The 14,717-nt window shown below is 48.8% G+C and overlaps 1 protein-coding gene across 1 annotated transcript in view; it reads right to left on the minus strand.

The window, feature by feature from the left end:
* Positions 1-14,717, minus strand: part of LOC134945422 (uncharacterized) — a 230,607-nt gene that overhangs the window by 107,899 nt on the left and 107,991 nt on the right. The window contains exon 2 of the mRNA XM_063934686.1: positions 8,603-8,731. Coding sequence (XP_063790756.1) covers positions 8,603-8,731 — 129 coding nt within the window. The remainder of the gene's footprint in view (positions 1-8,602; positions 8,732-14,717) is intronic.

Genomic DNA, 14,717 nt, shown 5'->3' on the forward strand with positions numbered 1-14,717 from the left:
GACTACGAGAAATAGAATTATCGGTAAGTAAATTCTTATTTTCTCTGACGTCCTAGTGGATGCTGGGACTTCCGTAAGGACCATGGGGATTATACCAAAGCTCCCAAACGGGCGGGAGAGTGCGGATGACTCTGCAGCACCGAATGAGAGAACTCCAGGTCCTCCTCAGCCAGGGTATCGAATTTGTAAAATTTTGCAAACGTGTTTGCCCCTGACCAAGTAGCTGCTCGGCAAAGTTGTAAAGCCGAGACCCCTCGGGCAGCCGCCCAAGATGAGCCCACTTTCCTTGTGGAATGGGCTTTAACAGATTTTGGCTGTGGCAGTCCTGCCACAGAATGTGCAAGCTGAATTGTACTACAAATCCAACGAGCAATCGTCTGCTTAGAAGCAGGAGCACCCAGCTTGTTGGGTGCATACAGGATAAACAGCGAGTCAGATTTTCTGACTCCAGCCGTCCTGGAAACATATATTTTCAGGGCCCTGACTACGTCCAACAACTTGGAGTCCTCCAAGTCCCTAGTAGCCGCAGGCACCACAATAGGTTGGTTCATGTGAAACGCTGAAACCACCTTAGGGAGAAATTGAGGACGAGTCCTCAATTCTGCCCTGTCTGAATGAAAAATTAGGTAAGGGCTTTTATATGACAAAGCCGCCAATTCTGAGACACGCCTGGCTGACGCCAGAGCTAACAGCATGACCACCTTCCATGTGAGATATCTTAATTCCACAGTGGTGAGTGGTTCAAACCAATGTGATTTTAGGAACCCTAAAACTACATTGAGATCCCAAGGTGCCACTGGTGGCACAAAAGGAGGCTGTATATGCAGTACCCCCTTGACAAACGTCTGAACTTCAGGCACTGAAGCCAGTTCTTTCTGGAAGAAGATCGACAGGGCCGAAATCTGAACCTTAATGGATCCTAATTTTAGGCCCATAGACAGTCCTGCTTGCAGGAAATGCAGGAAACGACCCAGTTGAAATTCCTCTGTGGGGGCCTTCTTGGCCTCACACCACGCAACATATTTCCGCCAAATGCGGTGATAATGTTTCGCGGTTACATCCTTCCTGGCTTTGATCAGGGTAGGGATGACTTCATCTGGAATGCCTTTTTCCATCAGGATCCGGCGTTCAACCGCCATGCCGTCAAACGCAGCCGCGGTAAGTCTTGGAACAGACAAGGTCCCTGCTGGAGCAGGTCCTTTCTTAGAGGTAGAGGCCACGGGTCCTCCGTGAGCATCTCTTGCAGTTCCGGGTACCAAGTTCTTCTTGGCCAATCCGGAGCCACGAGTATAGTTCTTACTCCTCTCCTTCTTATGATTCTCAGTACTTTGGGTATGAGAGGCAGAGGAGGGAACACATACACCGACTGGTACACCCACGGTGTTACCAGAGCGTCCACCGCTATTGCCTGAGGGTCCCTTGACCTGGCGCAATATCTGTCCAGTTTTTTGTTGAGACAGGACGCCATCATGTCCACCTTTGGTTTTTCCCAACGGTTTACAATCACTTGGAAGACTTCTGGGTGAAGTCCCCACTCCCCCGGGTGGAGGTCGTGTCTGCTGAGGAAGTCTGCTTCCCAGTTGTCCACTCCCGGAATGAACACTGCTGACAGTGCCACCACATGATTTTCCGCCCAGCGGAGAATCCTTGCAGCTTCTGCCATTGCCCTCCTGCTTCTTGTGCCGCCCTGTCTGTTGACGTGGGCGACTGCCGTGATGTTGTCCGATTGGATCAATACCGACTGACCCTGAAGCAGAGGCCTTGCTTGACTTAGGGCATTGTAAATGGCCCTTAGTTCCAGAATATTTATGTGAAGAGACGTTTCCATGCTTGACCACAAGCCCTGGAAATTTCTTCCCTGTGTGACTTCCTTGGAGATAGGGTTATCCGCTGATGCATCTGAAGATGCGATCCGGACCATTTGTCCAGCAGATCCCACTGAAAAGTTCTTGCATGGAATCTTCCGAATGGAATTGCTTCGTAAGAAGCCACCATTTTTCCCAGGACTCTCGTGCATTGATGCACTGACACTTGGCCTGGTTTTAGGAGGTTCCTGACTAGCTCGGATAACTCCCTGGCCTTCTCCTCCGGGAGAAACACCTTTTTCTGGACTGTGTCCAGAATCATCCCCAGGAACAGTAGACGTGTTGTTGGAATCAGCTGTGATTTTGGGATATTTAGAATCCACCCGTGCTGACGTAGCACTACCTGAGACAGTGCTACTCCGAACTCTAACTGTTTCCTGGATCTTGCCCTTATCAGGAGATCGTCCAAGTAAGGGATAATTAAGACGCCTTTTCTTCGAAGAAGAATCATCATTTCGGCCATTACCTTGGTAAAGACCCGGGGTGCCGTGGACAATCCAAACGGCAGCGTCTGAAACTGATAATGACAGTTTTGAACCACAAACCTGAGGTACCCCTGGTGAGAAGGGAAGATTGGGACATGGAGATAAGCATCTTTGATGTCCAGAGATACCATATAGTCCCCTTCTTCCAGGTTCGCTATCACTGCTCTGAGTGATTCCATCTTGAATTTGAACCTTTTTATGTAAGTGTTCAAGGATTTTAGATTTAAAATTGGTCCCACCGAGCCGTCCGGCTTCGGTACCACAAACAGCGTGGAATAATACCCCTTTCCCTGTTGTAGGAGGGGTACCTTGATTATCACCTGCTGGGAATACAGCTTGTGAATAGCTTCCAATACTGCCTCCCTGTCGGAGGGAGACGTTGGAAGAGCAGACTTCAGGAATCGGCGAGGGGGAGACGTCTCGAATTCCAATTTGTACCCCTGTGATACTACCTGCAGGATCCAGGGGTCCACTTGTGAGTGAGCCCACTGCGCGTTGAAATTTTTGAGACGGGCCCCCACCGTGCCTGAGTCCGCTTGTAAAGCCCCAGCGTCATGCTGAAGACTTGGCAGAAGCGGGGGAGGGCTTCTGCTCCTGGGAAGAGGCTGCCTGGTGCAGTCTTTTTCCCCTTCCTCTGCCCCGGGGCAGAAATGAGTGGCCTTTTGCCCGCTTGTTCTTATAGGAACGAAAGGACTGAGTTTGAAAAGACGGTGTCTTTTTCTGCTGAGAGGTGACCTGGGGTAAAAAGGTGGACTTTCCAGCCGTTGCCGTGGCCACCAGGTCTGATAGACCGACCCCAAATAACTCCTCCCCTTTATACGGCAATACTTCCATATGTCGTTTGGAATCTGCATCACCTGACCACTGTCGCGTCCATAACGCCCTTCTGGCAGAAATGGACATCGCACTCACTCTTGATGCCAGGGTGCAAATATCCCTCTGTGCATCTCGCATATATAGTAATGCATCCTTTAAATGCTCTATAGTTAATAAAATACTGTCCCTATCCAGGGTATCAATATTTTCAGTCAGGGAATCCGACCAAGCCACTCCAGCACTGCACATCCAGGCTGAGGCGATTGCTGGTCGCAGTATAACACCAGTATGTGTGTATATACCTTTTAGGATATTTTCCAGCCTTCTATCAGCTGGTTCCTTGAGGGCGGCCGTATCAGGAGACGGTAACGCCACTTGTTTTGATAAGCGTGTGAGCGCCTTATCTACCCTAGGGGGTGTTTCCCAACGTGCCCTAACCTCTGGCGGGAAAGGGTATAGTGCCAATAATTTGTTAGAAATCAGCAGTTTTTTATCGGGGGAAACCCACGCTTTATCACACACCTCATTTAATTCCTCTGATTCAGGAAAAACTACTGGTAGTTTTTTCACACCCCACATAATACCCTTTTTTGTGGTACTTGTAGTGTCAGAAATGTTCAATGCCTCCTTCATTGCCGTGATCATGTAACGTGTGGCCCTACTGGACATTACGTTTGTCTCCTCACCGTCGACACTGGATTCAGTATCCGTGTCTGGGTCTGTGTCGACCATCTGAGGTAACGGGCGTTTTAGCGCCCCTGACGGTGTCTGAGACGCCTGAACAGGCACTAACTGACTTGCCGGCTGTCTCATGTCGTCAACAGTTTTTTGCAAAGTGCTGACATTGTCACGTAATTCTTTAAATACGACCATCCAGTCAGGTGTCGACTCCCTAGGGGGTGACATCACTAACACAGGCAATTGCTCTGCTTCCACATAATTTTCCTCCTCATACATGTCGACACAATCGTACCGACACCCAGCACACACACAGGGAATGCTCTGATAGAGGACAGGACCCCACTAGCCCTTTGGGGAGACAGAGGGAGAGTTTGCCAGCACACACCAGAGCGCTATATATATATACAGGGATAACCTTATATAAGTGTTACTCCCTGTTATAGCTGCTGTATTTATATATTAGCTGCCAATAGTGCCCCCCCTCTCTGTTTTACCCTGTTTCTGTAGTGCAGGACTGCAGGGGAGAGTCAGGGAGCCGTCCTTCCAGCGGAGCTGTGAAAGAAAATGGCGCTTGTGTGCTGAGGAGAAAGGCTCCGCCCCCTTCACGGCGGCCTTTTCTCCCGCTTTTTTCAGGAAAATTGGCAGGGGTTAAATGCATCCATATAGCCCAGGAGCTATATGTGATGCATTTCTTTAGCCATATAAGGTTTTTACAGTGTTTTATTGCGTCTCAGGGCGCTCCCCCCCCAGCGCCCTGCACCCTCAGTGACCGGAGTGTGAAGTGTGCTGAGAGCAATGGCGCACAGCTGCAGTGCTGTGCGCTACCTTATTTGAAGACAGGAACGTCTTCTGCCGCCGATTTCTCCGGACCTCTTCGCTCTTCTGGCTCTGTAAGGGGGCCGGCGGCGCGGCTCCGGGACCCATCCAGACTGAACCTGTGATCGTCCCTCTGGAGCTAATGTCCAGTAGCCAAGAAGCCCAATCCACTCTGCACGCAGGTGAGTTCGCTTCTTCTCCCCTTAGTCCCAAGATGCAGTGAGCCTGTTGCCAGCAGGACTCACTGAAAATAAAAAAAACTATTTAAACTTTTACTTCTAAGCAGCTCAGGAGAGCCACCTAGCATGCACCCTTCTCGTTCGGGCACAAAAATCTAACTGAGGCTTGGAGGAGGGTCATAGGGGGAGGAGCCAGTGCACACCAGCTAGTCTAAAGCTTTTACTTTTGTGCCCAGTCTCCTGCGGAGCCGCTATCCCCCATGGTCCTTACGGAAGTCCCAGCATCCACTAGGACGTCAGAGAAAAAGAAAGCATGTTCATTAAGAGACATTCTATAGAACATTTAGAAATATTGGTGTACAGGTCGCTGTGCAGAAAACACGCTGCAAACAACAGTCTGAAATGCAAATCAGAAAATAACAGTACTGTAGAGAATAATTGAAAGGGGTTCATTACTGGGTTGTTGTGTGGGGGGGGGGGGGGTGTTTGCAGTTCCTGGTAAACACGTTTTTGGAAATGTCCCCCATTATGTTTTATTTTAGTTTGTAATAAAATCCGCATCTGCACCTTTGCTTTGGAACTCTCAGCAAAGCCACCCACTCTCGCTTATGAAAACTCTCCCTGTCTGGAATTCTTCTGCAGGCTTCTCCATTCCCAGAAAGCTCTGCAAGTTCAAGAAAGCTTGTGCTACACGCATCCTGGAATCTAAATCGTTCGGGAACAAAATTCCTAGATACCTACCCAGTTTACATCAGTCACTCACTGTACCAAACACATATACATATTCATAGATGAAGGGGTGCAATTAAAAGAATCAGCTGAGAAGCAATTGGAGAGATGCAGCATTCTTTCCCTGCCATAGTTCAAGTAGTCTACCGCACTTGTATTCTGTTTACCTTAGGATTGCATTCATTTGGGAAAGGCCAGAGGGGTCATAATAATTGTATTTAGATAGATACCGCACCGGTGTGTAGAAAATATGGTAAATAAATCTAATAAACCAAAATTAACAGTTATAGAGAAAACAACGTTTCCCAGTTATAATAATTGGCGATCCCTGTGGCTTTTTGCTTTATTATGAAGCAGGTTCTATTCATTTTTTACATAACCGAGTAGTAAATGTGATGGCCCCAGCCCCGGCGACAGCGAGGTATCACTTTAAGTTGTCCCTGGACAGCCAAGGCTATTGTAATGCCTATTGTAAGCATTTGCGGCTTTTCCCCAGTAGATTTTGGATTTACTATCTAAAGTACCTCAGATAACTGTAAAAACCTGAATCCCACATCTTGCTTTGTTAAACTGGTGCCCCCCTTCTATTCTCAAAAATGAACATTACTAGACCGGCCAAACTTTACTCGCAGCTAGAGCCGCTTTTGCCTAATTGTGGATGTTCCCCGATTCCCCGACTTTGTTTAAAGTGATTTCTAAAATTCAATTTAATTTGGAAATGGAGAGCTTTGCAGTCCCCTGCTCCACTTCCCCTTCCTCTCCTCTGATGAAATGGCTTTCATGGAATTTCTTCATTACTGTGGGAGCCAAAGCTAGCGCTCTATGGTGTATTCATGCACCAAATTATCCCCCTGATTCTCCAGTGTTGGCAAAGTATACCCTATAGAAGTCTATGGCCTTCTTATCGCCAACCGCCGCAACCTGCCGCCCCCCGCCGTAGACGCTGACCCCCCTCCCCCCCCAGCATACCTTCCTCCAGGCAGCCCTGGTCCCGGAAGGCAATCTCCTCCTCCCCCTAGCAACACAGCTGGAGGTCCTTCCGGCTGCAGGGGGGAGGAGGAGGCGCCGGGGGCAGCCTGCTGCTGCTTCCCAGTGTTGGAGGAGTCTGGAGAGCTGAGGGAGATGACGGAGACCCCCCGCAGACCACCTCACAGGTATCGCGGGGGGCCTCCCTCACCGCATTGCGATATTGACCCCATATGTTAGTACATATGCGATCAACATCGCTGCGATAAGCGGCGAGGGGCAGCGATGTATCTTAATACATCCCGCCCTCTGTACGATATTGCCCGCAGGCTCCATCTTTGTTTTATTTTAATTACGAATGTTTATTCTACTGAAAATAAATATCTATTTGATTGACCCTACTCTTTTTTTCTTTTTCTTGGTAACGTTACCACAGCAAGCTTACAAGGTTAAGTAAGTTCCTTAGATTCTTCCCAGTTTGCCTGTATTTGTGGGGCGCAGCCTCTAACTATAGATCTACTTTTTGGGTTAGAAAATCCTATTTTATTACCCACCAGTCCTATCTTGTGTGATAGATATTTATGCATAAACTACTACACTTATCTGCACTGCAACACTTGTATTGGGCCTCAGCTATACACATAAAGACCCTTAAGTGACCCTGGTTGCCATCATTCAAATAATTCCAAAAGGGTTATTAATCTGCAGGAGTGTCTGGGTCATTTAATTATTCAGCATACAGTGTGAAAGGGCTGTAGTTTATTTGTTATTGAAGGACAACTAATGTTCATAGGTTGTAGGACTACTGCAAAGTTTAATTCATTAAAGGAATGTTGATTACTCCATACCTGTTATTTAGTCAGTAAGGTAACAGTTAGCATTAAGAGTAATTTACATAATTGTGATATTGTGTTTATTGAATATTGCTGTGTATTTGTTATTTAAAATTGCATTATAAGTTCTACAAAGAGAAATAATGCAAGTATCTTATTAAGCAAAAGCAGTATCTTTTGGGCTATCTAACTATAAAGTAAAAGTAAATATTTTGCAACACACTGGTTGTGCATTTATTGTGTCTGGGGGTGGAAATCCTAACCTTTATTCTGTGGTGTGGAAGGAAGGAAACGCAAGTGCTTCTGAAGAGGAGAGCCAGAGCAAAAATTCCGTAACTGTTGACACACTACAAAGAGGTAACATCAGGGCCTGTGAAAAGTCAATCCAGTGTAGCTAAATTACTCAGGGTACCAAAGTAATACAAGTGTATTTCCATTTGTTAAGAGAGTGCCTCAGTGATGTCACTTCTTAGTGAACTGATTCTCATGAATATTGTCTAAGGCCACAAAATGGCTGCCCCAACCCTCTTTAAAGCAGCAGGTGTATTTAACATCAGGAACATGGCTTCCAATGGAACAGCACCATTGTGATATGGACAAACTTCATGGTTAACTTTGCCAAGTAAACATTCTCAAATAAACATGAATATTTTGTAGTTTTGCAAAATAAAACATCCTTTTAATCAACCAGGGTAGGTTATAGGTGTGGTGGTTACATTTTAACCCTGTGTGCACACAAACTTCCTCTAGGTCATTTATTTTTTTCCCGGTAGTCTAAAAACATACTGGAAGGTAAACTGTCACGTGACTAGTTCCTATACTAGGGACTGGGATAGTAAGCCCCACTGAGTCAGGGACTGATATGGATTAATATACATTCCCCGACAGTGCACAGTGCTTTACAGCTGTAAAAAGTAACAATATTGATAATAAAACAGGGTTGGCTTCACCATAACCTGGCTCTCCTGCAACACCAATGACTGGAACAGATTGCATGTGCCTCTTACGTATGTGACAGCCGTGGGACACTGCTTTGCATCCACTCCTCCAGACCTGTCAGCAGCCATCAGTACTTGCGCTTACACAGCACCTCTCCGGGATCAGTTGCCGGAAAATAACAGGGATACTTCTAAATTTAGACACCTCTGACTCACTCTGGACCACACAAACTGATTTTTACATATTTAAGCCTTGCAACCAGCAATGTGTCAGCATCATCAATATTAACACACCTGTTTCAGAACCTGAGAAATGCCGGACCTGGCCCTTCGAGAGCAGAGAAGACAGCAACATACAGCTTGCATATACTCTATGTAGTAGGTATTCTTTGGCTGGTGCAGTTGTAGATTTGGAGCAGGCATCTGTAGGGTTAAGAAAGCAAATGTTTACTTGGGATACATCAAGAAAAGGCCAACTCCCAGACTCCTCCAGGGATTTCGTATCATGCCTGCGTTCTGATCAGTACAGGTGGCCAGGCAGCAATGTTATGCACACAAGTTTGCAGCGCTGAGAGATGTGTGTCGCCCTTTTACTAATGAGCCGCCCAAGTCTTGGCATAATGCTCGTTGCCCAGCTAAGACAGCAAGGAAAACAAGGGCAGAGGTGTATTTTTTCCCCTTTCTACCACACATGGTGTGGATACAAAAACAAAGAATTCATACAAGCACCTACATAAATGCTACAGTCCTTACACAAATTTGATACTTACATTTTCTATTACGTCCTAGAGGATACTGGGGTCCACATAAGTACCATGGGGTATAGATGGGACCACTAGGAGCCTTGGGCACTTTAAGAAATCAATAGTGTGCACTGGCTCCTCCCCCTATGCCCCTCCTACCAGACTCAGTTTAGAAAATGTGCCCGGAGGAGCCGGTCACGCTCAGGGAAGCTCCTGAAGAGCTTTCTGCATTTATTTTCTGTTTGTTGTTTTCAGGCAGGTCTGATTGGCACCAGACTGCCTGCTTCGTGGGACTTAGAGGGGAGAACGGGCCAACTTCTTAAAGAGTTAATGGTCCCGTTTCTCCGCTGGAAGGACACTGAGCTCCTGAGGGAGTCATTTGCAAGCCCCACCACGGCAAGCGTACCCTCCTGCAGCATACCGCCACCCCTAGCAGAGCCAGAAGATAGAAGAGTCACCACGCGCCGGCGTTTCGGTTAGTGGGTCGCCGGCGGGAATGGCGGCACAAGGGTAGGAGCGCAGCGCTGATGCAGGCTGTGCTCCAGGGGGCTCAGGAGGACATACACATAAGTGTGTCCCGCTCTGAGGGGTGCGCTGAGCCACCAATGATTACCCACACTGGCCAACAGACCTAACAAGGGTTTTAACCCTCTGTTAGGCATACTAATACCTCAGGCCAGTATAAAAAAAAACGGAAGCCGCACACCATTACGGGGGCGGGGCTTCACTATGAGCGGATCCAGCGGCTCACCGGCGCCATTTTCCCTCTGCAGCTTACACTGACAGGAATCACAGGGAAGCGCAGCTCCTCCACGAAGACTCCATATCTCCTCGGCGGTACCAGGGGTCTTAGAAGGGGGAGGGGGGAGTGTTGTAGTATACTATGCCCTGTAGGGGACTTAGTGTGGCGACCCGGCTGAGTTTTTACTTGGGTGCAAGGGCGCTGTGTGGCTGGCTCCATTTTCTGTGTCTCGCTGCGGGCTCTGTGTGGGTTAAACTGTGTTTTCACCTTCTGTGTGTGGGTGTGAGTGTGTCCCTTCACGTTACCTACCATGTCCAGGGACTGTGTTTCCTGCACAGCAGAGTGTCTGTCCTCCCCCGGAGACTCACTACCAGGGACGTGCAGTCAGGGGAGGCAGTGCCTCACCTGTCATTAATTATTAAAATAACACAAAGATACTTATGACACATATTATGTGTCATAACTAAGTATATGCTTTAGCTTTAGATTATTTTAATAATTGTTATGCATAAAAAAAAAGTTTACATTTGTGTTTCGGAGGCACCGCTCCAGGTGCCTCCCGATATCAATGAGACAGGGCCGGAAGCGGGGGGCGGGGTCGACCATCGGGCAGTAAAAGCCCATTAAAAATAGTAATGCAAGTGGCACTTATACAAGTGCCTCTGTGACAGGGGCGTGCTTTCAGCCATGTGAAAGCACGCCCCCTGTCACTGAAACAGCTCTGATTGGGCAGTTCTCATCTAGCCGAGCACTTGCTGTGCTCGGCACTTGCAGGCAGTGGGCGGATCGGCCTGGCGGTGTGACAAAGCAGCAGCTGATCCCTGCCTGACAGCGAACGAACCCGCTACCCGGGCCGGCTGCCACAAGCATAAGTCACCTACAGCCGCTCAAACTAGAGTATACAGCAGCGCCAGGGAGAGTACTGATTAGGGCTGCAACGGAGACAGCGGTCAGCACTGGGATAGGGGGTACTAAGACCTCCGTTGCAGCCCTGCTCTCCCTGCAAATGATGCAGCTTTAGCAGGAGAATGACGGAGGAGGGGGGGGGGGGGGGGGCAGGGGGTAGGGGCAGAAGAGGGGTGTGAGGTTGTATGTTTCCAACATAACCTGTGTATTTTGAAAATGTGTCAGATGGTAATACATACATCTATGCACCAGTAAGGGGATTTGTTAAGGATCCTTGACAAATCCCATTGCTGGTGCACAGGTGTACGTATTACCACCTGACACATTTTCAAAATACACAGGTAATGTTGGAAACTTACAACCTTCCCACTCCCCCCCCCCCCCCCCCCCCCCACCACCACCATTTCCTGTTGGAATATACAGCAGCATTACCCCTTCTAAAGGTGCATCATATGCAGGGAGAGCTGGGCTGCAACGGAGGTCATGCCCCCATCCCAGTGCCGATCATGTACAGCTGGAGCAGAGGTTCGGCGACACTCCCCCCCCCCCCAAACCGATTGCAGGTCGCGTCCACCCCCGTGTCCAAGCTTCCCTGGATCACACAGGAAATAGTCAGGTGTGAGGTACCGGAGAAGAGGGACCCATCACTTCCACTCCGGATGTCCGAGTGTCCGCCGGTCCTGTGTGAGCCTGCTATCAGTAAGTTATGCTCGGCGAGTCCCTTCCACTCTCATCCCGCCCACTTCTTCCCACCACTACTCCCATCCTGTCCCCCTTCTATTACTCCCTGCCTGCCCTTCTACTCTGCACTACTCTTACTCCCATCCTGTCTCCCACTTTCCACTACTACTTTCATCCTGCCCCCTGCTCCCCACCACTGCTCCTCACCACTACTACTCTCAGCCTGCTCCCTGCTCTCCACCATGACTACTCCCATCCCACCCCCTGCTCTGCACTTCTACTGCTCCCATCCTGCTTCCCACTATTCCTCCCACCCTGCCCCCAGCAGTGGCGGAGTGTATGGAGCTTGTGCTCCATGTCTCACAGTACAGTACCCACCCAAACTAACACTCCTGCCCCTGGAACATACCTGTAATCCGCCCCCCCCCCCCCCGGCCTCTTGAACATACAGTACACCCCCAGGCCAGCGGGTACATACAGTACACTACCCACCCTACCACCTCCTCCACCTGGCCCCAGGGACACACATTCCCCACCCTGTCCACTGGCCCCCTAGACACAGTACCCTCCCAAAATGGGGCAGCAGCAGTAGTGGGCATTGGCTCGGCGGCGGTAGGAGTCATCGGCGGGACTCAACAGACATTATGGCTGCAATGCCTCACCAGCCACTGTCCTCACCGCACACCACTGCCCATTACCCTGTACTCAGGATAGTGTATATTCTCAGGCTAGTGGGGCTGAACCCCCATGGTTAGATTCCATTAAAAGGATGATATCCAGTGTTTCTACTAAATTATCCCAAACTGAGAAAGAGACGCAATTCTAAAGACAGTCTAGGGATGACCTGATGAATAGAGATTCAGTTCCCATACCAGCATCTCAGGCCCCCGCCATTTGCCCACAAAAGCGTACGCTGGCCCAGCTTATGCAGGATGATACTGATGACAATACATCTGACCCAGAGGAGGGTGAGGTGGTTGCGAGTGAGGGGGATGCTGTCCTGTCACAGGGAATACAGGCCCTGATAGAAGCTATCAGAAATGTCCTGCACATTCCTGACAGGGTGGCGGAGGTAGAGGAGGAACCTTATTTTAATGTAAAAAATAAATCCTCAGTAACTTTTCCTGCATCAAAGGAATTGAATGCCCTGTTTGAAGAAACCTGGACTAATCCTGACAAAAAGTTTCAGATCCCTAAAAGATTAATTACATCCTTTCCCTTCCCTCTGGAAGATAGAAAGAAATGGGAAAACCCGCCGATTGTGGACGCATCGGTGTCTAGGTTGTCACGTAAGATAGTCTTATCTGTTCCTGTGGCAGCATCCTTAAAGGACACGGCTGACCGCAAGATTGAGAACACTCTCAAATCTTTATACACTGCTGCTGGGGTGGCCCAGAGACCCACTATTGCTTGTGCTTGGCTCACTAAGGCCATTGCTAAGTGGTCAGGTAACCTAATTGACGGATTAGATTCCTTACCCAGGGGGGAGATAATTTTACTCCTACAGCATATTCAAGACTTGGCTAACTTTATGGTGGAGGCCATAAAGGAAATTGGTTTGCTCAATGCACGCACCACTGCCATGGCAGTGTCGGCACGCAGGGGCTTGTGGCTACGCCAGTGGACTGTGGATGCGGATTCCAGAAAAGGCGTGGAAAGCCTACCATTCACAGGTGAGACCCTTTTTGGAGATGAACTGGATAAGTGGATATCCAAGGCTACGGCGGGTAAGTCTACATACCTTCCTTCTGCAGCACCCCCAGCTGGGAAAACCTACTCTGCTCCAATTCTGCAGTCCTTCAGCATGATGGTGGACCGCATGGCCTGGAAGGCAGGCAGGTGGGAGCCCGGTTACGTTGTTTCAGTCACATTTGGGCAACATCTTGCCAGTATCCCTGGGTAAAAGACCTTATCAACCAGGGATACAGACTGGAGTTTCAGGAACTCCCACCTCATAGATTCTTCAAATCAGGCTTACCAGCTTCTCCAGAAGCAAGTATGATCTTACAGGCAGCCATGCAAAAACTGGTACAGACTCAGGTCATTGTCCCAGTTCCACCTCAACTACAAAAAAGGGGTTATTACTCCAACCTGTTTGTGGTACCGAAACCGGACGGTTCGGTAAGGCCCATTTTAAACCTCAAATCACTGAACCCGTACTTGGGGGTGTTAAAATTCAAGATGGAGTCTCTGAGAGCGGTGATCTCAGGTCTGGAGGAAGGGGAATTTCTGGTGTCTCTGGACATCAAGGATGCATACCTTCATATTACGATTTGGCTGCCTCATCAGGCTTATCTAAGGTTTGCGCTACAGGACTGTCACTACCAGTTCCAGGCCCTGCCATTTGGCCTCTCCACGGCACCAAGGGTATTCACCAAGGTAATGGCAGAGATGATGTTTTTCCTCCGCAAGCAGGCAGTGAACATAATACCGTACCTGGACAACCTGCTGATAAAAGCACCATCCAGGGAGAGGTTGTTGGACAGCATTGTCCTCTCAACCCGACTACTTCAGGATCAAGAGTGGATTCTGAACCTACCACAATCCCACCTGGAACCAACATGGAGGCTTCTGTTCCTGGGGATGATACTGGATACGGAGGAACAGAAGGTATTCCTTCCATTGGAAAAGGCATTGGTAATCCAGTCGATGCTGTGGGATGTTCTAAAACCAGCCTGGATATCGGTGCGTCTATGTATTCGCCTTCTGGGGAAGATGGTCGCCTCTTATGAGGCTCTGAAGTATGGAAGATTTCATGCGAGGCCCTTCCAATTGGATCTGTTGGACAAATGGTCCGGATCGCATCTTCACATGCACCAGAGGATACGTCTGTCGCCAAAAGCCAGGATTTCTCTTCTATGGTGGCTTTAGACTTCTCACCTGACCGAGGGTCGAAGGTTTGGGATTCAAAATTGGACTCTGCTAACCACAGCCGCAAGCCTCAGAGGTTGGGGAGCAGTCACCCAGGGGGAACAGTTCCAAGGAAAATGGTCAAGTCAGGAAACCATTCTTCCGATCAATGTTCTAGAGCTAAGGGCCATATACAATGCCCTTCTACAGGCATCACACCTTTTTCAAGATCATGCCATTCAAGTTCAGTCGGACAATGTGATGGCAGTAACGTACATAGGCCCTCATTCCGAGTTGATTGCTCGCTAGCTACTTTTAGCAGCCGTGCAAACGCATAGTCGCTGCCCACAGGGGAGTGTATTTTCACTTTGCAAGAGTGCGAACGCCTGTGCAGCCGAGCGGTACAAAAACATTTTGTGCAAAACAAACCAGCCCTGTAGTTAATTATTCTGTGCGATGATTGCTGCGACGAAGGTCCCGGAATTGA

Source organism: Pseudophryne corroboree, chromosome 7 (genome assembly GCF_028390025.1).
Source record: "Pseudophryne corroboree isolate aPseCor3 chromosome 7, aPseCor3.hap2, whole genome shotgun sequence".
NCBI classification, from domain to species: domain Eukaryota; kingdom Metazoa; phylum Chordata; class Amphibia; order Anura; family Myobatrachidae; genus Pseudophryne; species Pseudophryne corroboree.